At 39.7% G+C, this 24,691-nt stretch overlaps 1 protein-coding gene across 1 annotated transcript; it reads right to left on the reverse strand.

Moving 5' to 3' along the window:
- Positions 1-1,511: 1,511 nt before the first annotated feature.
- LOC137952187 (triacylglycerol lipase 1) lies at positions 1,512-24,006 on the reverse strand. The gene is made up of 9 exons (XM_068799258.1): positions 23,789-24,006; positions 22,117-22,227; positions 21,330-21,470; positions 20,754-20,864; positions 20,463-20,606; positions 20,340-20,380; positions 20,175-20,251; positions 2,088-2,183; positions 1,512-1,970 (listed from the first exon to the last, which is right to left on the reverse strand). The coding sequence occupies exons 1-9, from the start codon at positions 23,936-23,938 to the stop codon at positions 1,630-1,632; spliced, it is 1,212 nt and encodes a 403-aa protein (XP_068655359.1). The 5' UTR covers positions 23,939-24,006; the 3' UTR covers positions 1,512-1,629.
- Between the last annotated feature and the right edge of the window lie 685 nt (positions 24,007-24,691).

Consider the following 24,691-nt stretch of genomic DNA (forward strand, 5'->3'; position numbering starts at 1 on the left):
CTCCTTCATTCTAAATTGAGTTCCACCATTACTCGTTCAAGAAACAAGGTTTCTCTTCCAACGTCAAGATCATCCATGGAGGAAAGAGAGGAAAGAAGGGTGACTCGATCCATGGCAAGGGAAGAACCTAACATTGTCGTTGTAGAGGAGATATTGATGATGGATTAGTCTCCAAGTGGGAGATTGTTAAGTTGTGGAGCCTAATTAACGCCCTACTCTGAGTTGGTCGTGGTTGCCCTAATTTTACTCTTGTATCGTGGTTGCCCTAATTTTGTCTTTATAATTGAGGGGCGCTGCTATTAGTTTTTTATTATCTTAATCCGGGGAGCGTCTCGAGTTGTAGTTTGATAGATTAGAGAGAAACATTTATAAGTGTGCGATTTCTCTTGTAAAGTATTTCATCTTCATAGTGGATTACTGCAGCGGCGGAAGACAGGACGTAATCTCACCTTGAGGCGAACCTGTATAAATCTTGTTGTGCTTTTCGTGATTGTTTTTCTCTTCTTCCACGTTTACTATTATTGCTCTCATTAGTTTGGAATTAGGCGTCTAATTCCTAATACAACCAACCCTGTGTTTCATGAAAAGGACTACACACATTGAGATAGATTATCACTTCATTCGAGAAATTTTACAAGCCCGTGTTATATCAATGTAGTACATACCCTCCAAGAACCAACAAGTATTTGTTTTTACAAAGACTATTGTTATAAAGTCTCTCTATGATATGTGTTCCAACTTGGGAATATTTGATGTTTTTTCATTAACTTAAGGGGAGTGTTAAATAAATATGAGTGACATTTTATATAATTAAGTGAAGGAGATGCATAGGGTGTAATTGTGTTAAAGTTTGAGTTCTTGTTTTTTTCTTTACATGTATTAGGGTTTCAGCCCTGTCATCTATAAATAGTAAAGTTAGGGGGAGAGCCACGCACGTGCTCTTTTTTCCCGTAAGAAACCCTAACCTCTAGCATAAACTCGCTCCCTCCTTTCTTCTCTCCTTTGCCTTCTTTTCTCTCGTTCTCTTTCTTCTATTCTCTTCTTCTCCTAAACCCTAGACCATCTCCTGATGAAACCCTAAAATCTAACAAATTTAACCTACATTTTCAGGCAAAACTTTTAACAATTAATCTATTTTTTTTCAGTAGAATTTTGCTGAAAAAAAAATAGAATTGTCTGTTGCAGATCTTGACCGTAGGTATCCAGATCAGTTAATGAAATAATGGTTTTGAAGTCCAAAGAAGAGAAAAAAAAATGGAATATATATTGAATGTTTTACGTAAGGTGTTTTCTGGTAATACCCAGCAATGGACAACTGAATTGATGTCAAAATGATTAGAATCACGAGAAGAATCGTTTTCTAAAATTTCAAGATGAGATGACTTCCCATTTGCAGGATATGAACAAAAGAAGAGGGAGTTGGTATCTGCATCATGTAACAAAAGAAGAGGGGTTTTCTAAAATTTCAAGATGAGATACGATGACTTGATTAGATCAATATGAGTTGATTTCGTATTTAATTAACTTTTTACTTACATATTTACATATTTACATATTTTTAATGTCGTTCTTGTTCCTTTTTTAAGCTAAGCTTACTCATAAACTCGGACGTCCATATATTGGGCAGCTTCACATTGGGGCGGCCTTTCCCAGTCCACCTGAACCTTGCTTGGACCTAAAAAATTCAATCATTTTGTCATAGACATCATCTTTGGCAGTTATGCTCAAGATGAAGTCAATGTGACCATAATCTTCGAGGTAAAGAAGCTGTGGTTGAGATTGCAACTCTTTTACGGTCTGCTTAACATCTGTAACATCAGCCAATGCATCATTACCCCCATAAGCCATCCACAAGGGCAAAGACTCGGGTATTTTCGACAGATCAAATGCCGGGGGCTCAAAATGCCCATATCGTTTTAAGTTTCCCCAAAATCCATAATCATACTTCGCAAATCTACCCTTTCGAATCACTGCAGGAGGAGACAAGCCAGTGGGGTAGATATTATGAGTCCAAACAAATAAAATGAAATGATATGGAAAATAGCAACAGTAAAAAATTCTTTAAAGGAATACAGCCATTAACTCACTCTGGAAAAGATGAATTAAGTTCTTTAACGATGATGGATGAGGTTCATACTGAAGATAGTAGTCTACACGCGAGTTGTTGAAGCAACAGTTTTTCCCTGTAATGCCATTAAGGGAACTTTTGAGTAACATTGGACACTGGATGCTAGAAAAAATTTATACACATCATCTCATATCATGTCAATCACCATATATATATAAGAAAGACATAAGAATTGAACAAGAAATATTCGTATAGATTCAAAGACAAATTATTTAAGTATAAAAGTTTATGATTAGATATTTAACTTCTAATTGTTATAGAAATTTACTAAATTTGACATCTTATTTAACCAAACATTTTTATATTTCCTTTTTTAACCTTTTATTTTGAGGAATATATAAAAGAGGAAAAGGATGCAGAACTCAAGTTGTTCTTCATTAGAAAAGTCACTTTGTTACAAGAATCTTCAGTATTTTTACAACAATGCCATTATCTCCATTTTATTGTCAAAAAATGAAAAAATTAGGACAAGAATATAAAAGGAACATCAATTATGAATATAAGGGATAAAAAATAAGTTTGGAACAAGAGAAATTAGATGTATCTCAAATTATATTTAGGTCCACACTTTTTATTTCAATATAAAATATTTTTTTTATGAAGCTTCAAATAAATTTCCAATGAACTTTTAGTACAACTATCGCAAAAGGTTTAGAAACATTCTGAAATGGTGTCCTTCAATTTTTTGGAAAGTTTCCCATAAAACTAAGGAGAAGCTTCCTTTTAATTTCTAAAATAAGTTTATGAAGAAACGAGTTACCCTTCTAAAGTGTTTCTAGACTAGAATAATATATAGGATGGCAAGCTGAGATTACAACTAGTCCACAAGATGTGTTCGTGAAACAACTGACCCTTGGATTGTATTATGTGATTCTGTATTTCTTTCTGAACTAATTCTTTACATCTGTGAATGTATTTACTTTGAAAAAAAGAAATAAGTTAATTGTTGTCAGTTGCACATGTTCAATTTCAAGAACCATAGTTTAACATAAAATCAACAGCATCAACCCAGTTCCTTTCAGCACATACCTGCATAAAAGTACTACTTATACAACTTTCAAAACATGGCTCTAGCTTGCTGCTTAAGGAAAATTGACCAGTAGCATGAGAAAGAGATAGAAAATATGTATAAAATAGAGACAATAACACCTTTCCCCATGATTGAAAATAGACATTTTCCATCCGCAGGAGGCTAGTATCAACTCGAACTAGCTAGGCAAGCTCAAGATGTTAACTTCATCAACTCAACCTTCTCATATGATCTTAACAATCTCAAGTCTGGACTATATTAAAATTGAGCTGTGATTGAATAAATATATTTAAAAAATTACATACTGTTTTTGGAACATATATATAAATAATAATAAAATATAGGAAGGGTAAAGCCACACCATTCTCTAGCCAAGTACATGTGCTCCATGCCTGAGGCTGTGCTGTTTATTCATGTATGGACGTCAGAAAGGCTGTTAGTAAGTGAATTTCACTACAGCCATCAGGGGCTTGGAAGATCTTAAGTTTATTTATTAGGATACTATCATCAGCTAGTTATTTTGGAAATAACCTCCATAAGTGTAAGACAGTATCAGAGTATATCCAACCCAGATCAATGTATGTCATTTGGACTGTCTGTATGTTTCTTTGTGTCTTACACTGGGCTGTCTATTCCAACCTCGGCAGTGTTCGTTGTAAAAGCCCCACCCACCATTCTCTAATCTGTACGTATATACTCCATGTCTTTGGTTGGGTTGTTTGTTTAAGATGTAAGAGGGGCTATTAGCAGGTGAATAGTACCATATCTAGGGGTGGCAATTTTACCTGATGCATGATTTTTTGTTTTACCTATCTGTCTATACACATAAGGAAAAGAGAATATCACCCATATGCAAATTTGGGTAAAATTACCTGATTACTTGTGTATCATTTGTTAACGAGACAGATATGGAAAAGACTCATTATGTACCTGATTACCCTGTTACTGGGGTATAGAAGTGGGCAATTTTGTAAATCTTACCTTCTTATATAGAAACCCTCCCTCCCAAACCGTGGCCAAAGTGGATTCTTTTCTCTAGACTTTCACATGCTGTTCTTCCACACAGCCTCTTCTCCTCTGCTCAATAGTCTCCTCTCTTCATTCTTACATTCCCTCACTGTTACTACTTTTACCAAGGCCAAATATGAGATATGGGGAATGACGATGACTGGAGGATCCAAGATGATTCTTGCTCCTTGAAGTCATTTCCTACCTCTGTAGAAAACATATACACGGACTTTTCAACTTCCATTTTGCTATGGTCCCCATTTCTTGCCCGTTTTCTTCCATTTACCCCTAGGCCCAAAGAGTTGTTATCAAACTACTCACAACCTCATTGTTACGCATTCAAGCAACAACCTGTTTTGGCCACAGGCATTTGTTTCATTTAACAAGGAACCCCTTTTGTCAAGTTCTATTCCATCTTAAATCTTTTCCTCTCAAGATTTTTCTTTCTCTAATTCTTTTCTTTTCCATTTACTTAATTTATCTCGTTATGTTTCTGCTTCCTCTCCCTTCTTTTCTCATCTTCTCTTTTCCCTATTTATAGTTTTTAGTTTTTACATTTAACGATTGCTGATTTAAATACTACATAAATTCTAGTCATAGTTCATGTTATGTTTTATAATATTTTTCTCTTTCTATAATTATATAATCTTTTTTTAAAGCAATGAGAAAGGGAATTTATTAAGCAGGCCCTGAATAGGATAAGAAACAAGAGGGGGTGGGGTAGAAACAAAAGCAAAGGATACAAAAGCACTAAAAACTAAGAACAAGGAATACAACATATCATAATGGGAAGGAAGCTCGATAGCAAAGTATCTCCCTCATGCCACCACTACCATCTCCACCACCACACACACAACCAAATTGCCAGCCACTTTGTTGGCCGCCCCTAAGGGCCTGCTACCAACAAATGAGTCTAGATCTAGTAATGTCCCCAATCTCATCATAATCCTCCAAGAATAACCCTTCAGGGGTGTAAATAAAGAGATTTGAGGGACAAATAGGTGGAGAAGAGTTGAGAGAAGAGGAAGGGGAGAAAAGCAGCCTTGGTTGCATTGGAGTTTGTGCCTGAAAAGCACGAGTTCTCTCTCTTTTATTAGGGTTTAAATGATAATTATAAGAAAGATAAAAATGCTCCTAGTTCCAAAAAATCACATTAACTTCTACAATACAACTCTGTTTTAAATAAAACTTGAAACATAAGAATATAATGTAACTATCTAACTAACAGAAATAAGCTAGGATAAATCAGAATATGAGAAATGACCCCAATACCCCTGAACTAGTATACACTCCCCCTCAAGCTGGAGACTAGATATCAAATAATCCCACCTTGTCATAGAAAAACAAGCGCTCACGTCTTCCCCAAGGCTTTCTAAACACGTCTCCAAGTTGGTCTGATGATTTTACATATGGAGTTATCACCTTCCCTTGCATAACTACATCTCTGATAAAATGACAATCAACCTCTATATGTTTAGTTCTTTCATAGAATAAAGGATTGTTTGCAATGAAGATAACAACCTGATTGCCACAATTCATAACCATGGTTTCTGGCATTTGAAATCAAACTCAAGAAGAACAAATTTAATCCACATAAACTCACTAATAGTGTGAGCCATTACTCTATATTCGGGCTCTGCACTCGACCTGGCCACAACTGTCTATTTCTTACTTTTCAAGCTTACTAAGTTACCCCAACAAAGCAGCAAGAGCCTGACGTAGAACGTAATTTGCCATTATGAGTATACAATAGACTTTTTCCAGGGGCACCCTTCAATACTTTAAAATCCTCTGGGCAACTTTTACATGCACTTTCTGAGGATTTTCCACGAATTGACTCACAACTCCTACAACAAAAGATATATCGGGCCTGGTAACCGTAGTATAGATCGAATTACCTACCAAGCGTCTGTATTGTGTTTTGTCCTTAAGAGTAGGGCTTTATGTGTCATGGAGATTATGATTGATTTCCATGGGCATGTCTAATGGTTTTGCACCCAATAGACCATATTCCTACAACATATCTAACACATACTTCCTTTGAGAAAGAACCGTACCTCTTTTATTGCAAGCAACTTCAATGCCAAGGAAGTGCTTCAAAGGACCCAACTCTTTTGTAAGTGACTGGTCAAGTGCTTCTTAACTACTGCAATACCTTCAAGATCATCCCCAGAGAGTACAATATCATCCACATAGATCACCAAAATAACCACACCAGTCTTCCTTTTGAGCAAGAACATAGAATGTCGCAATGGCTTCATCCCTTCCATACTAAACTTCTCGAACCATGCTCATGGACTTTGTTTAAGTCCATAGATAACCTTCTTTAACTTATATACCTTCCCAGTCTCCACCTGAGCAACATACCCAGAATGTTGTTCTATATATACTTCCTCATGTAGATCAATATACAATAAGACATTTTTTACATCAAGTAGAAAGCGAAGCCATCGTTTATTAATTGTCAAACAGAGACCAATATACGTACCAATGTAAGTCTGGCTACATGTGAGAACGTCTCAAAAACATCAACACCAAAGGTATGTGTACCCATTTGCCACCAACCTTGCTTTATGTTGTTCAATAGAGCCATCAACATTATATTTAATGGCGTACACACAAAGACACCCCACAATAGGTGCCCCTGCTGATGGATCACAAAGATGTCACATTCCCCTAGACATTAAAGTATTCATCTCATCATCCATAACTTGTTGCTACTCTGGAGAACACAAATCATCCTGCACTGAATGAGGAATAGTGGAAGTAAACAAGTATGACAAAGGTTTAAAGGATGGGGACAAAAAGTCAAAGGACGCATACTTATGGGATGAGAAGTACAAGACATTTTACCTTTATGAAAACTGATGGATAAATCCAAATTTGACGGAATTGGACTTGCAGGCAAAGAGGAAGAAGGTCGATCTGGAGGATAGGGCTAGCTGGAGCTGCTAGAGGTACATCATGTAGTAACTCACTGCGAGGGCGCATTTAATGAACTTGAAGAGGTAGAGAAGAAGCTGATGTCACTGATGCATCCAAAATTGCTATAAGAACAGGACTATCCATAGAGGGACCAGATGATACAGGAAACTCAACAGACAATGCAAAATATGGAGTATGCTCAAAGAAGGTTACATCAATTGACACACGTCTTTTGTGGAATAGGGTCATAACACTTTTATCCCTTCTGTTGATGAGAAAATTCTAGAAAGACACTTGATAGATCGAGGTGACAACTTATCTGAGGAATTACCCAACACATGTACAAAATGTGCATCCAAATATATGAAGAACAACATCAAACGAACTTACAACGAGGTTTTAAAACTTGTAGGGGAACTTGACCATGCAAAACAAATGGGGGCATGCAATTAATTAAGAAACAAGAGGTCAAAATAGCTTCTCCCTAAAAAGATTTAGGAACATTTATATGTAATAATAAAGTCCGAGTAACCTCAAGGAGAAGTTTGTTTTCACATTCTGCTACCCCATTTTGGTGAGGAGAATACGTGCAAGATGTCTGATGAGTAATACCATGGGAAGCACAAAATGATGAAAATTTTTATTAACTCCAATCCATTATCAGTATGAAAAACATGAATATAAACACCAAATTGATTCTTTATTTCATTAAAAAATTCAGGAATGCATCAAATTCTTCAGATTTTTCCCACAGGAGATACACCCAAGTTACTCGACTAAAATCATCTATGAATGAAACAAAATACCTGAATCCCGATGGACTAGGAATCAGACATGGACCCCATACATCACAATAGACTAATTCAAACAATTTGGTACTACAACTAGAACTAACTGAGAAACTCGCTTGACAATATTTCCCCAGTTGACAGAATTCACAATCAAAAGAAATATCTATTGGCAAGGAAGGAAATGACTGACATAGCTTAACTGGTGATGGATGCCCCAAGCGTAGGTGCCATAAGTATAAGGAGTCTATAGTAGTAAGTGTCACGACTTTGGTAATAGAAACATCATCCAGTAGGTAGAACCCTCCCTTCTCATGCTCGGAACCAATCATCCTCTTTGTCTGTAAGTCCTAAAAAACACAATAAGAAGGAGAAAGTTTACTGAACAATTTAAAAACTTAGTGATGTGACTGACAGACAAAATGTTTGCCGGAATATCGGAACAAATAAAACAGAATTTAAAGATATCTGGGGAGTGGTATGTATAACACCCTCCCCTGAGAAGGAGAGGTGGATCCATCAACTAAAGTAACACAGTGATATGAAGGAGATAGATGAATAGACTGAAATAAGGAGGACATACCTGACATTAGATGCCTCTAAATCGATGATCCAAAAGGGAGAATTGGGAGACATTCAGTGCAATCACACTTGTGCTCACCATAGTGGCACTTGGTGAGGATGAAGGATCAGACTCAATGATAGCATAAGTAGTAGATGGTGTAGTCAACTAGCCAAGTTGTTGTAGTAGCTTTTGTATCTCATCATGTGAACCAGAGAGATGGCGTCTCTATTGTTATGCATGCAATAACATTATTATTTTAGTTGTTTTCTTTAATTTACTTTATTTATTTCAGTTTTAGGCCACAAGGGTATTTTTGGAATATTTTATTTATAGAGGTATTTTTGTAATATTTTTATCTTAAACCCTAACAGGGTGAACCCTATTTAAGGGGTATGAGTAATGAGAAAGGCAGGCATTGAAGTATTGAGAATTAGGTTAAATCTAGTGTAAACAAGCTTGAGATCACCTTCTTGATCTTGAGGTTAGGGTTTTCCTAAAAAACCCACATATTCTCTCATCCTCCATTGATCTTCGTCTTCCCCATGTCTTCCTACCATCCCTACAGTAATGCATGGCAGACCCGTAACCCGTGGTAGATCCAAGATCCTCCCAACGAATCCTTGTGTCATATCCGGGACCGTAACAACTGGTATCAGAGCGGGAACACAATGGGTTATCCTATATCCCAAGAAAGATGGATTGCTATGGGTAAGGAATTGGAAGAAATACGAGCACAGTTAGATGCTTCCATTGAATGTTATGCAAGGGAGGAACTCGATGTTGCAGCAAAATAGGTCACACGACCTCAAATCTCCGACCACATATGCGCACAAGAGGTAGCAAAAGCTATCTCAGACAGGGCAATAAGCCAACGGCCGGAAAAATCAAAATTTTCGTCCCGTTTACCGGCCGAAGCACCTGCGGAAGGTTTGGGGGCGACTCCAAACCCCTTATCACGGGAAACCAGAATTCCACAAGCAACGCCAATAAAATCGGCCACCGGAGAAGCCCCTAAGGGGTGTTGTTCACTGTCGAAGAAAGTTCAGCGGGCACCCAACCACAACACCTTTCCGTCGGGGTCCATCGATCTGGCAGCCGGCATGGCGCGGAGCACATGGGAGAAAGGGCGACGGGAAAAAGGGGCGCCAAAACGTCTCTCGAACTAGGCAACGGAAAATCCTCCAGCAGGGACACCTCGACGTCCTCCTGTGGGCCACCGGCGGAAGAGGAGACTCCATCGTCGCCGTAGGCGAAATTTCCACAAGGGGTCTCTGTTCCGGGGGGCTGAGAAACAGAGATTCACACGTTTCCGAGAGCCCTCTGTCTCGGCAACTCTCCCAGCGGTGAAGCCCCAACGGGCTTCTCTTCGCCACTGGAGAAGCAGGAGATTCTGTCGGCGCCGTAGGCGAAATTTCCACATGAGGTCTCTGTTCCGGGGGGGCTGAGAAACAAAAATTCACACATTTCCGAGAGCCCTTTGTCTCAGAAACTCTCCAGGTAGCGAAGCCCCAACGGGCTGCAATTTGCCACCAGAAAAGCAGGCGACTCCGTCGGTGCCGTGAGAAAGGCAGGAGACGACCGTCGCCCGCCTTCGTCGGTGCCGTGAGGAAAGGATCCGCTGTCGCAACCAACAGCCGCAATGTTCGGGAGCTGCAGAAGGAAGAAGACGGGTTCCGATTAAATTTTCCTAAGTTAGGAAAATTTAATCGGCATAGTCCGCTGAGTCTCACAAGGGACCGGGCATACTACACCGAGTCAACTCAGGCCAACTCGGTCCGAGCCAAAAAAAAAACTAGAGGGTATGCTCCAGTTTTTGGGCGTCCAGAGGGCGAACATAGCGATCGCAGATGCTACTCGGGCACAGATGGAGACGTCGGCATACAGACACTACTTCCGAACTTGAGGACAAGCTCATCTTCCGGGGGGGTGTAATGTTATACACGCAATAACATTATTATTTTAGTTGTTTTCTTTAATTTACTTTATTTATTTCAATTTTAGGCCACAAGGGTATTTTTGGAATATTTTATTTATAGGGGTATTTTTGTAATATTTTATCTTAAACCCTAACAGGGTGAACCCTATTTAAGGGGTATGAGTAATGAGAAAGACAGGCATTGAAGTATTGAGAATTAGGTTAAATCTAGCGTAAACAGGCTTGAGATCACCTTCTTGATCTCGAGGTCAGGGTTTTCCTCAAAAACCCACATATTCTCTCATCTTCCATTGATCTTCGTCTTCCCCATGTCTTCCTACTATCCCTACAGTAATGCATGGCAGACCCGTAACCCGTGGCAGATCCAAGATCCTCCCAACGAATCCTTGTGTCAGATCTGGGACAGTAACATCTATCTATAACTATGGAATTGTCCTAGGTAGGTTTACCAGATTTCTCTCATGTTAGAAATATGGTTAGTCCAACCATAGTAAACGCATTTTTTATCCCTTTTCATTTCGGCTATAGTCTCGAGAAAAAGAAAGAGCGACCTCTACCTCTGTTACTACTACGAAACTACCCTTGGGCTTACCAATGGATGATTGAAGGTTAAGAGTGATAGCATCTGATAAGCTTGCATCTTTTTCATGTTTATTCACTATTGCACTTTATGCCCTAAGGACTCTATTAAAGGCTTGCTCAAAGTAGTCACATCTTCATTGGCCAATAATTGAGCCCGAATAATGTCATATTCAAATGCCAAACCATCTAGAAACCTGGCCACCTAAATTGATTCTCTTTCTTCCAAATGTCCTCAACATTTGTAGTAAAAGGATGAAAGGTGTTGATTTCTTGTAGCACCCCTCTCATTTCAGTGAAATAATCTATCACCGATCTACGTCCTTGCTTCATATTAAAATACTTGACATATAGTTCATCAATCCGAGACAAATTACTCTCTTGGGACAAGATAGAAGCCAGGATAGTTCATATTTCTTTTGCTGTCTCACAACTCAAAATTTGGTCACTAAATTTGTGACTCCATACTATTTACTGGGCAAATCATAACTTGACTATCTTCTGCTTCCCAGTCCTCTGTAATTGATATAGGGGGATCATCTCTAATTTAGCCATCCTTCTAACTTTCAGAATCATAAGAATAGACATTGACCAATTCACATAATTTGACCCATTCAATCAGAAAGTTGTTATCTGAATAGGTTGAGAGTGTTTGCCATCTACACTGTCAGTTGTCCTTTGGACAACAACCTATGTGCTGGATTCAGCCATCTAATTCTCCTAAAGAGTATTCTCTGGGGAAAAAATGGAAACGTCGGATATTGAGGCTCAACAGAGACAAGAGGACAGGGGAAAATCGCCGGCGATGGAGGAGGATGGGCCCTGGCGCACGGTGAAGGGAAGGTCTGCAATTCGCAAAAGAAGCATCAGAAGAGGAGAAGCATCGTGGGTACACGACGACACAAAACTCTCGATGGACCTAACGCAGGGACAGGCAGTTCGTATAACGATAAGGAATGGGCAAAGACAATCGTATATCTCTATCCCCTGCTTCAATCTCGGATTTTGCCCACGTTTTGGAAGGAGATTACGGAAATGCTCCAAGATTTCGTGAAATCCGCATTGATGAAATTTCTTTTACCATATCTGTATTCCGGAAAAAAGGTATCAGAGAGCTAAAAATTCTTCAGAGGAGAGGACTCAAAGTCATGGCGCGTGTGTACTTACCGGAATTTCTCGGAGATTATCACTGTTGGAAAGAGCTGCGAAGCTCGATCCTGGCTCTCGGCGAGAAAATGGTTAAGATCTCTGCGACGAGAAAGGGAAAGAACAATCTACCTCCTAGGAAAGATGTTCGTCATTTCCCACCCCTTCCAATGTCCATTTTGAACAACAAAATTCCTAAACCCTCTTTCTCTATATCACCCTCAAACCCCCACCAAAAAATCCCCCAAACTCCCGATAAACTCCCGGTCATAAATCTACCCCTGGATCTTTTCGAAAATGGAAAACAGAAACTCAGCACAAGCCTCATCGTGGAATCCCCCTCGGCGAGATGGAGTAGCCTCAGACTCACTCTTTGGTTCGGCGAGTTTTTTTCTCTTCAACCAAAAATTGCGTGGATGGAACCCGGGAAGTGGCTGGTTACTACGAAATTGAGAGAGGAAACGGAAGAAATTTTGGGGAATAAGAAATGGCTACAAGAAGAGGAACTATTTGTGACGGAATGGGAAACAACTCCGGTAGGGCAGCCTCTCGGCCAATGGGTTTCAATCCGTGGCCTACCAATCGAACTATGGACGGAGGAAGTACTCAGTAAAATTTTTACTTCCTTCGGAAAGATAATACAATGGTTGGAATCTACGGCAGATGGCTCCAAACTGGATGTTGTGATGGCTTTCGTCGACCCCACCTGGCAATGGAAAGAGACGGGCTACCAAAAACTGAGCTTCGGTGAATATTCCGTATGGCTAGAGGTGTCTTTCGGGGAGCTCGGTGTGTTGCGGCCGCTGGAAGGTTGCCGGACGCGAAAGAGAAACACTATTCCGAAGACTCCAGCCAGTGTGACTCCGGGATGAGGTAACTCTGCGAATACTCAACGGAGTTTCTCCACTTCAGGTGAGTCAGTGTCACTCCCGAGTCATGACTCACACAAAAGCTCGAATGCAAACTCAGAGGGGAGTTTTTCGAGAAGTACATCGATCCCGGAAAAAGAGGTACGTCTGTCAGATAAAGTTAATTTGATTTCTGATTCAAAGTTTGAAAAAGGGGACTCTGCAGCCGAGGCTTTTAAAATTATCTCGAAACCCCAAAAAGCTACCCTAAAAGCTACCGAGGGTAGTGTGTCTGGGCTCTCTTCAGAGTTACCCCTCACAGCACCCAATACATCACTCACGGACTCAAACGAGCAGTGCACTCATTCCCTCCTCACTTTAATTCAAAATTCAAATCAAAACGAGGAAAAGGGTATACCGAGTACAGATACATTCTCGGAAATCGTGTCCCTTCAAAATTCAAAAATAAAGTGTCAGCGTATCCCGATAAAAGAGCCCGGTTACACTTCACACCTCTCGGATAATACTGGTGTTTCAATTTTTTCAAATTCCAAGAATACCCTCTCCCCTATATCTGCGTCTTTCTTTTCATCCATACCCAAGTTTACCCAACAGAAACATCCCTCCACTCATCCCGAGATTACAGAAAAGCAAAAACAAAAAGAGAAGATAAATTTGAACCTCGAGCCAAAAGCCTCTCATGCGCATCAGCCTGAGGAACCAGTAATCACATCGGGCTCTGACGCCTCAAGCTCAGATTCAAGAGAAAGTCACGAATCCGTCTTCCCCCCGACCTCTGTCTCTTTCGGGGAATGGAATGAAAATTTTCAAGGAGCTACTCTAAGTCTTCTTCCAATTCCTGTCGAGCAAGGATCAGGCCCGCAGAGAAAAGAAAGATTGGCAAATTTCACAGAATTATCAAGCACTCAAATGGAGACTAATCGGGTAGAATACCCAGGCCAAGGAAAACTCCCTAACATGGTTCCAAGCTCTCCCCCTCTACGGAATACTTACCAGAGAAGTAGAGGAAATCTGGAAACTAATTTATCTCAGAGAGAAGCTACTAGCCTTGCTGTAAAAAAGAATATAGATCCGGCTCTTTCTCCCACTGACAGAGCTGAGAGTATTGTGAAGGAACCTCACATGGAGAATAAAAAATATGATGAAGAGACATGGCAAAATATGATGGAATTGGCACGCCTAACGGGTGTGATGTATCAAGGACAGCTGAATGGGGACATTGCGGCGTTGGGAGTTCATGGCCGGGGTAGCAAATGATCTTGCTGTCTTGGAATGTCAGAGGGATTGGCACTACCCAGAAGCACGGCACGATATCAAGTTACCTATCTCAATTCAAGCCTTCAATTGTCATATTCCAAGAAACAAAGTGTCAAGAGAAGACAGATGATATTGCCAAAGAACTTTGGGCGTGCCCCTCAATTAAGTGGGCAGCGGTGAATGCTATTGGCCACTCCAGAGGTATCTTTGTTGCATGGGACACGGCAAAGTTTGACTCTCTTAATATCATGGAAAGTCGCTTCTCTTTGGGTATACAGTTCAGAGATCTCTCCACTGACAGAATTTGGTGTGTGGGTGGAGTATACAGTCCAACTAGTTACAGGGACCGAAGCCTACTCTGGGAAGAGTTTAGTATGCTTCTGGAGAATTGGAATCTCCCATGGCTCCTTGTAGGGAATTCAGTGCCATCAGATACTGTCATGAGAAGAGCCCCCCGGCTACCCGCATTATAGACTCTATGCGAGGCTTCTCAGACTTCATTGAGGGGAATGGTTTGGATGAGATTCCCTTATCCGGGAAGAATTACACATGGACAAACAGTCAGCAACAACCTGTATTATCTAAATTGGATCGGTTCTTGGCATGTAACAACTGGCTACAGATGTTTGGAAATGTTACTAGAAGAGTTCTGAACAAGGTAGGCTCAGATCATTGGCCTATCTTGTTGACATCAGTTTTTGAAAAATGGGGGCCCTCGCCTTTCCGGTTTGAAAACTCTTGGTTAATGGAGGACAATTTTGAGTCTCTTATTGATGGTTGGTGGGATGAGGGTCCGAGTCTTGGTAGAAGGGAGTGGGCATTTCCCCTAAAACTGCACTTCATCAAAGGAAAAATTAAGGAGTGGGCCACTAGTCGTCATACCTCTTCGGTTGCTGAGAAGGCTTCCCTCATATCCCAGATTGCGGCTCTGGACTTGGTGGAGGAACAAAGGTACTTAACCTCCGATAAATTTTCGCTTTGAGTCTCTCTCAATTTTAAGCTCAACACTATTCTGCATCAAGAGAAGGTTCGATGGAAGGAAAGAGCCAGATTCAAATGGCTAAAAGAAGGAGATGCAAATACCAAATTTTTTCAGGCCGTCGCTTCGGCAAAAAGGAGATCCAATCGAATTACCTCATTATGCATTAATAATGAGGTAACGTCGTGTCGGATCTCAATTACTAACGAGCTGGTTAAGTTTTTTACAGAGTTATACTCGGAGGAGTGTACCAACAGGCCGAAGCTTACACACGTTAGCTTTTCTCGCATCTCCACAGCAGCTGCAGCACGAATTGAATCTCCTTTTTCTTCGGCCGAAATTGAGCGGGTGTCTTGGGCATGGAGAGTGACAGGGCACCGGGCCCAGATGGCTTTAATGGGGACTTTCTAAAAAAGTTTTGGGCTAGTCTGAAGGAAGATATAAGTGCTATGATCCACGGCTTCTTCAGAAACAACATCACATACCGCAGCATTGGTGCGTCATTTATCACATTGGTTCCGAAAAAAGCAAGAGTTGAGAAACTTGAGGATTTTCGCCCCATCAGTCTTGTTACGAGTGCATATAAAATCATTGCGAGAATCTTAGCACATCGTTTAAAGGCAGTGCTCCCCATCGTCACCCACAGAGGTCAAGGCGCTTCCTTAAGGGGAGAGAGATTCTAGATTCCACAATGGCTGCACACGAGCTTATGGACCATTTCAGACATACTCAGGACCCGAGAATTGCATTAAAGCTTGATCTTGAAAAAGCTTTTGATATAGTTAATTGGATCTTGCTTTATGAAATAATGGAAAAAATGGGATTTGGAGAAAGATGGCGATTTTGGATCAGGAATTGTGTGGGTTCAGCATCATATTCCCTTAACTCAATGGCTCGGTATGTGGACATTTTAAAGGAACCAGGGTATTCGCCAAGGGGACCCTCTTTCCCCGCTCCTATTTAACATAGTAGCAGAATTCCTGTCCGCTATGTTCAATTCAGCGATCGACCTTGGATGGCTATCTCCAACAAGTCCGCACCGGGCTTTTAATATTCCGATTCTACAGTACGCAGACGATGCTATTATTTTTGGAGTCGGAGATATGCACAGTGCTAGGAGGATAAAGGCAGTATTGGGACTTTTTGAAATAGCATCAGGGCAGAAAGTTAATTGGGAGAAAACATCTCTCATAGGATTTAATGTGGACCAGGAGAACCTTGCAGAGATGGCAAGTTTATTTGGTTGCTCTACTACTACACTTTCTGCAAAATATCTTTGTCTCCCTCTCTTCCATGGGCGTATGTCTCAAAACTTATGGAACCCGGTGGTGGAAAAAATTGAAGCTCGGTTAGCAACTTGGAAGGGGCAGCTCCTCAGCAAAGCAGGTAGACTGATACTCCTCAAGTCATGTATTGCTGGCATCCCAAACTATGCGCTGTCCTTTATGCCTTGCCCGTCTTCGGTATGCAAAACCATGGATAAATTGAAAAGAAGATTCCTTTGGAGAGGTTTGAGTGACTCCTTTAAATATCACCTGGTTAGATGGGATGAAGTATGTTTGCCTAAGAAATTAGGTGGACTAGGGATTCGGAAATCAAAAGAAATGAACAAAGCCTTGCTTCTTAAGTGGATATGGAAGTTCACCACAAATTCATCAAAACCTTTGGAAGGATATGGTTCGTACCAAGTTGGGCTGGAATTCTTTATGGTGGATGTCCGGGGGAAATCGGAGAGGGCTAACCTCCATTTGGAGATCTGTTTATTTACTTCTTCCGGATTTCTCCTCAGCTTGTAGATTCTTTGTGGGCAGCGGCAGGTCTCTTAAATTTTGGGACGATTGGTGGATAGGGCAGGAACCATTGAGAAACTCTTTTAGCAGTCTCTTTCTTATCTCCACTCAAAGGGAGATAACAGTGGCAAATGCTTTCGAGGGGGGTGATTTGAGCCTCCATCCCCGAAGGGGTCTTTCTGATACAGAGGCAATGGAAGCAAGTCGTTTACTGGATTCTTTGAATCATGTCAGGATGAGGCCTTCTAATGCAGACAAGCTAATATGGTGGCCTGACAAAAGCGGCAAATTCTCAGTTGCATCTGCATACAGACACATTAATGGTTGGGACTCAACGCAGAGCGAGCATGATATCTACTTTGTGTGGCGTCTCTGTGTCCCTCCAAAGGTAAAATTCTTCATGTGGAGTGCTTGCCAAAATAAGATCCTTACAGCGGATGTGCTTCGAAGAAGGGGTCACCCCTCTATAGACCTACTATGTCCTTTTTGTAACATTGAAGCAGAATCCGCCAGCCATACCCTGCTATTATGCCAGTATTCTTGGAAGGTGTGGACCTCTATCTTTTGCAAATTGGGTTTGCAAATATATATCTCTGCAGATCTGTTCTGTTTTAGCAAGTCAATCTATGGCTATCCCTTCCTGGGCTCTTTAAAATGATGCTATCAGCATGTGCCAGTTTTGTGTCATGGAGGCTTTGGAATGAATGGAATAGGAGGCGGTTCGAGGTAAAATTTGAATCTGAGAAAAGAGTAGCGGAAAAAGTGACGGGCCAAATATTCACCTGGCTCCTGACAAAAAAGCCTTTCTGCTCTTTCAAGGGCACTTCCATTCGTGAAAACTGGAGCAACCTAGCAAGGATGCATTTGGGGACCAAGATTCAAGTTATGAAAGAGTGGGCGCCCCGGGAGGTTGGATACTTAAAATTGAATTTTGATGGTTCTTCTCTCGGTAATCCGGGGATCGCAGGTTTCGGAGGTGTGATTTCGGACTCATCTGGCAATCAATGTATTTCTTATGCGGGTCCATTAGGCATCTCCGACTCAACGTCTGCAAAGCTACATGGTCTTCTCAATGGGCTCCGGATTTTCAAAGATAAATGCAGTGGCCCAATTCACATTGAAGGGGATTCCAAGGTAGTCATTCGATGGGGTCGTGGCACTTCCTTTTCGCCGTGGAGGCATTGGGAAATTTTCCAAGAGATTTTAGAGATTACCACATTATTTTCTTGTATTTGGTCTCACATTCCGTGATCTGCAAATTCGGCAGCAGATGTGCTTGCCAAGCAGGGAGCCTCTCTTCAACATCTTGTTGTTAGGGATTTGCTCCCTATCTCTTTGTAATTTTTCGCATTTTTAATCAAATACATCTTTATCAAAAAAAAAAAAAATATTCTCCTAAAGAGATTGCAATTCAATGCAATAAAGCGTCGAAATACACAAAGGATCACTTTCCCCAATTCAATTTTTCCTTCGTAGGTAAGTGGGCCCCACAACTAAAGAAATTAGGTCACAAATTTAACCAGCAATTGATAGTAGTCGCACTTTGCAATTGAAACAGTAATTTGAGTAAAAAGAGGCTTAATTGCACAAATAATGGATGATGCAGGCAAGTGGGGATGATGATGTAGGGTAGCGCAAGCAATTGGTAGGTTGTGTAGGCAGTTATGAAGCTAGGGTTTCAAGTAGGGTCCCTTAAAGGGCTTCAAATCATAGTAGTCATTCAGTTGAGAGTAGAAGCCATCAACCAATAGGTTATGGTAGGAAGAAATGAGAAAAAATTGAGTTTTTTGAAAGAACCTTCAATAGGATTGCTGAATGAAGAGGAAGAAGCTACAAAAGTGAAGAGGATCTCTTCCCCAAAAGATTGCCTTCACTACTCTGATACCATGTAAAGGAACGAAGAGGAGAAGAGGAAGGGGAGAAACAATCGTGGTTGCATTGGAGTTCGTGCCTGAAAAGCACGAGTTGTCACTCTTTTATTAGGGATTTAATTGATAATCACAAGAAGGAAAAAAATGCCCCCTAGTTACAAAAGATCACATAACTCCTACAATACAACTCTGATTTGAATGAAATTTGTAACATAAGAATATAATGATCACATAACTCCTACAATACAACTCTGATTTGAATGAAATTTGTAACATAAGAATATAATGTAATTATCTAACCAGCAGACATAAGCAAGGATAAATCAGAGTATTGGAAATAACCAAAATACCCCTGAACTGGTATTTTAACAAGGAGCTTTTTGCCCAATGCTCAAGATATGACTACAACTAAGTCTCCAAAATAAAGTCTAAACTAAGATATGCTCAAGATATTTTGGGGATCAAACCTCCCAAAATAAAGTCTAAACTCCTACTAGAAAACCTTGACCTCTACCATCGCGGACTCACTATGGCCTAAGGGCACAAAAAAAACATGGAGAATTGTCCCGTCCAAGTCCTTGACCACTCCCCTGCTATTCATAAGCCCAATATTCCCCCTAGAGTTGTCATCAATGAGTTTCAACCAATTCTTAGGAGGAAGCCAAGCTATCGGCTAGACATTGAAATACACGGCCAACTGGATAATTGTTTGCCAAGTCCTCCTATCGACTAAGCTGAGCAGGTGGTACGCATCTTTTAGTTTGCTAGTCCAAAACAAGATGAGTGCATTGTTTTTTCAATTATTCCTCCCAAAGAAGTTTGCTTACCCTAAAAAATTCTTCTCTTGTGCTCATTCCAAAATTCCGACAATGTTGAGGCCCCAAAAATTCTTGCCTTCCCTTGTGGATAGATTGGGAAAGAACAAAAAGGAGAAAGAAGGGTGGCAGGTTTGCAAACCAAATTTATGGGTAAAGGGTTGTCCAAATATTTTGAGTGATAGGGCAATGATAGGGTTGTCCCCCCTCCCCCGAGTTTTGCGGCCTCCAGGACTTAACAGTTATGAGTCCAACAGATGATCAAGTATCTTGAAAGGTCCAAAATTACATAACTAAATGGAACAATTCAGGGCTGTGATTTAATTTTTTTGTAATTTCTAAATGTACAGCTTAATCTTAGTCACTACCATATCTTAGTGGGAGATCATGAGCATGTTGAAATAAATAAAAAAGAGATATTAATAAGGCAATACTTCAAGGAATAAAAGGATCAGCATTATTAAGAAAGAGGACACTTAAAGAGTCACCTGTTATGGATGCCAGCAAATCGCTACAGTCCATATGGCCATCACATAATGAATCCAAAATCTGAACACCCGTATTGCTGGATACAAAAATAATTCAGCATGCACAAGCAAATAGCAGGATTATGAAACTTTCCTGTAAGAAAATTAGTAGAAGTTCAGACCCACCTTCGAAAATTCAGCTGATGAAAGCCCATTGCAAGAAGCATCTGAAACACAATAAAATATAATTTATTACCTCTTTTGGTTACGTCATTTATCATTGCACACTTATGGAGAACTATGTAGTACCTGATCAAGATGCATTGTAACTGCTCTAAGTACAAATCGAGAACTAATATGGCGCAAATAAGTTATAGGGCAAAGAAGAGCTGCAACTTCAACCATATTGGCTACTTCTGGCTGAGTCAATGAAGCCAAAGCCATTATGGTTCCCTGAAAGAAATAGCACAATATTTAGTTCTAACTGCTTAAGACACATATCACCATCATTCAAAAAGATAGGAGGAAATTGTCATGTATATGGAACTCAAAGCAGGCTTAAGAGAATAACTTTGTGCTGTTGTTTAGAAAACTAAATACCTGTGAATGGCCTACAAGAAAAACTTTTGAGTTTGTTTTTGAATATACATAATTGATCATATCAGCTAAGTCATGCAGACAAAGTTCCTGCCAACTCCAGTCCCAAAATGCCTGCAAAATTTCTAGGAGTTCAAATGACATACCTATACATTGATGAGAGAAAAGAAAATGAAAATCTACATTTTACATATGATTGTTATAAGATTTAGAGTATTTACATTTTCTCAGAATATTTATATAAGAACCACAAGAATACCAATCAAGTGGCAGTCATGAAGAATCAGTTTCCAGAATCCAGAGCACCATTGCCTACAATCTGGATGAGTCTTCTGTGACACACTAGTTTCACAGACAACCCTCCACCCAAATGATGGCCCATATCTAGATTGCTTAAAGGGAAATTCCAGCAACCAGATCCAAATTCGAAATACTGACTTGGTGGCTAGGATTGCTCATGTTGTGATACTTTGACTAGTTCGAAACAAGATCTCTCTAAGAATTTCTGCAGCAGTGATTGAGTCACTTGCCAACATAGACAATAACAGGTAATTAAGTAGGATTAGCCTGAAAGCATACTTTCTCTTTCTCAGACAATGAGGCATGCCCATGGCTCCAATGAGTACCACGCACATTCCCAACCCATACATCAAAGCCCTGATTTGCAAGAATGAACCCCAAAGACTCTTCCTTTGAATTTGCAAACCAAGCGTCTCCTCCCTGTCAATAGTTATCAAGTTTTAATTAAAAATATAAGAGCTGGACATAGAAGCCGGTAGCATAAAAAGTTCATGAATTTTGAAGACAAAGTTCATCTTATAAAGCCTACAAGAGGCAGTTTATGAGTACCTCACTACTTCCAAAATGGACAAAATCAAGAAGCATATATCAAGAAATAATTAAGTTAGAAGGAAGCAGAAAAACTTGAATACCCAGGTAGATGACTGAAGCAGGAGCCCTGCAGAATGATTCACTTGAAAAGTAGTGATTGGGAAGGGGCCAAAATTTTCAAAAAGTTGAATCCAATGGACTGAATGTGCAACTTTTAATTTGTAAACAGGAGGCTCGACTCTAATTCTTCTCAGTGAGTTTTCACTCATTAATAACACTAATTCCTATACGTGAATAATGTGATTCACCCAAACTGATTCAAACATTGGTTGATCTTCATGAACTTTGAAGTTCAAGCAACTCATAAGAGGGTTTCATGTACTATACTCTTGTTTTTCTTGAACGAGTTCAAAAGTATAAATGAAAGTTTTAAGAACTCTTAAACCATTTCATTTCAGAGAATACTCCACTGCATACAGCACAATAATGTTATATTTGATAAAAATAATATTTATTACTCTAGCAAGAAAGCCACCTGAAATAGCCCATGCTGAAGGAAAACTGGAGGACCTGCAGCAATCTGTATACCTTCTCTACTGTTTGGAATATGTTGAACAGCTAAAAGGTAACCATCTTTTGTTTCAACCTACAAGAAGACATAAATAATGATAAACAAGGGAATGCAACATTAAAACAGAAATAAAACAGCGCTTGCTTGCTTTAGAAAAAAATGAAAGCAATGACTTTTACTTAGCTTTTGTTCTCTCGAACATAAGGTTAAGCTTTTGGATTGCTTTACCAATTGGGACAAATCTAACTAGAAGACATGAGGGCTGAAGTGGAGCAAATTCTTGCTCACATTCTTTTCTGTTGGGTCGCCCTCATGAGGTGGGACCATAAATGGATTCCATATCGTGAGTAGGAGTTAAGTTGGTTAGAAAGCCAGGACTTTAGCTTTCTTGGGAGTTAACTTCTTGGGAAAAAAAAGTTCATGTAAACATTGTTTGTTTTCTTTTGGTATTGATTGCTCAGAAACCTAACTGTTATGGACTCCATAGCATCACGAGTTATCCATAGGCATAGGAATTAAATTATGTCAATTTACTTTTCATGTAATTTCAATTCGGTTTGGTTTACTTTATTTGGTTTGGTTTACTTTGGGTTGGTTCAGTGTAATGTGGCGTGAACCACTTGACCTATGGGTCATCTTTGTATTTTCGTCCTCAACCCTATTTAGGGGGACGTGAAGGAAAAGAGAGGCAAGAATTGAGAAAATTATATTTTACAGGTCTGATTCTCCCTCAGAGGTCAAGGTCGGATTCTCCCTTTGAGGTCCAAGGTTGAGCTTCCTCCAAAGCTCCTTCATTCTAATTGAGTTCCACCATTACTCGTTCAAGAAACAAGGGTTCTCTTCCAACGTCAAGATCATCCATGGAGGGAAGAGAGGAAAGAAGGGTGACTCGATCCATGGCAAGGGAAGAACCTAACACTAACATTGTAATACTCTGCTCAATACAAGATTACAAGCCAGTAATTAGTACCAAGAGACAGGCAAGACTGGCACTCGCTTACTGGTTAGCATAATAATGGGTTTGTTACTGAACAAAATACCATGTTATTGAAATCTCAATTACTTTATTCAACTTTCTCCTTGACTGGCACACAATGGAGAAGGTTTTCAGTCGTTCTATCACGTCATAAGTAGATTAATTTTCCATTGCTTTTTATCTTTACATGCTGTAGTCGGGTGCTCATAGAGGGAATGGCTGCATCGAGAGTGGATTGATTGGCTGGAATTGAGAGTTGAAACAATCTCTGAAGTTACAAGAACCGGTCAAACTCATACTTATAACCATAACAACCTATTTGTTATACAATTAATCCAGCGACACTAATTATTTTGCAAATAATCCAAATAACCATTATTATATTTCTTTTTAGGTGAACAGAGATATTTTAAGAAGGTTAAAAATACTTCTAAAATAAAAATAACCTTCCATGAAAAGAAAATATAGTAACCATTATCTAGAAATATAAACCAGAATCTAAATCAACTTTCCTGATAGAGAACCTTTGACGCACACTCAGAAGACTGGAGACATGCTTAAAAAACTTAAAACGGATGCACATCATAAAAAAAACTTAAAACGGATGGACATCATAAAAATAAAAATAAAAAGGTAACAGAGAGGACGACAAATGAATACCGTGTGCTCGAAGCAGGCATATCCGAAAGGACGGATGGCTTGAGCGCACAACCCGCCGTCGTAGGACCCAACAAATTCTCCGATCCAATCAGACGAGCAGAATCCTCTCTGAAGGAGCAGGAGAACGATGAAGAGAAGAGCTCCCAACATTTCCACCGGACCGATTGTAGGGCTCTACGAGACGGCTACGGCAAACCGTTTTTCCTATTTTGAGAGAGGGAATGGCAGTTGATAAACCGGTATCGTCTAGCGGTGAAAGTAGGTCCGTCTCACTCGAAGATTGTTACCGACAAACGGATAGGTACGCCGTACGCACCACGCAGGATGATTTTCTGTATCGATTAGGACTGGATGCTAGTCCGTTGTTATGGGATTTGCTGCTCCGAACGGAGTAGCAGTCCAATCGGCTTTGGAGAGCACTTAATCGTTTTAGATGTTAGTCGGGTGTCAATTTTACTCGTTTATCTAATTTTTCCGTTTACTATTGTATTAAATTAAATAAAAAGTCTTATTCCATTAGCTATTATGGTAAATCTATTTATTATTTATTGAACAGAACAACAATAGATACGGCTTATTCAATACCCGTTACCCTGTTATATGTGCAGGTAATTTAGAGTTTTTTTTATATATTATAGATTTATATGATTTCAGTGACTTTAAAAGGATATTTTAATGTATTTTTTATGATTTTTTATACATTATATTATCATTGTTCTAGTCATTTGTATACATAGTTATGTGGTTTTAAAATGTTATATGATTGTTATAGAATTTAAATTAATTTTGTTATTATTTTACAGTTGTTTACTGATTACCATTTTACTATTCAATAAATGGGTAAACAAACGTATATGAATAAGCTACTCATAATCAGAATAGTATACAAAATAACTTATACAG

This window comes from Aristolochia californica, unplaced genomic scaffold (assembly GCF_029961685.1).
Source record: "Aristolochia californica isolate CCGP_79_NKW_82.1479 unplaced genomic scaffold, dmAriCali1.0.hap1 SCAF_15, whole genome shotgun sequence".
NCBI classification, from domain to species: Eukaryota; Viridiplantae; Streptophyta; class Magnoliopsida; order Piperales; family Aristolochiaceae; genus Aristolochia; species Aristolochia californica.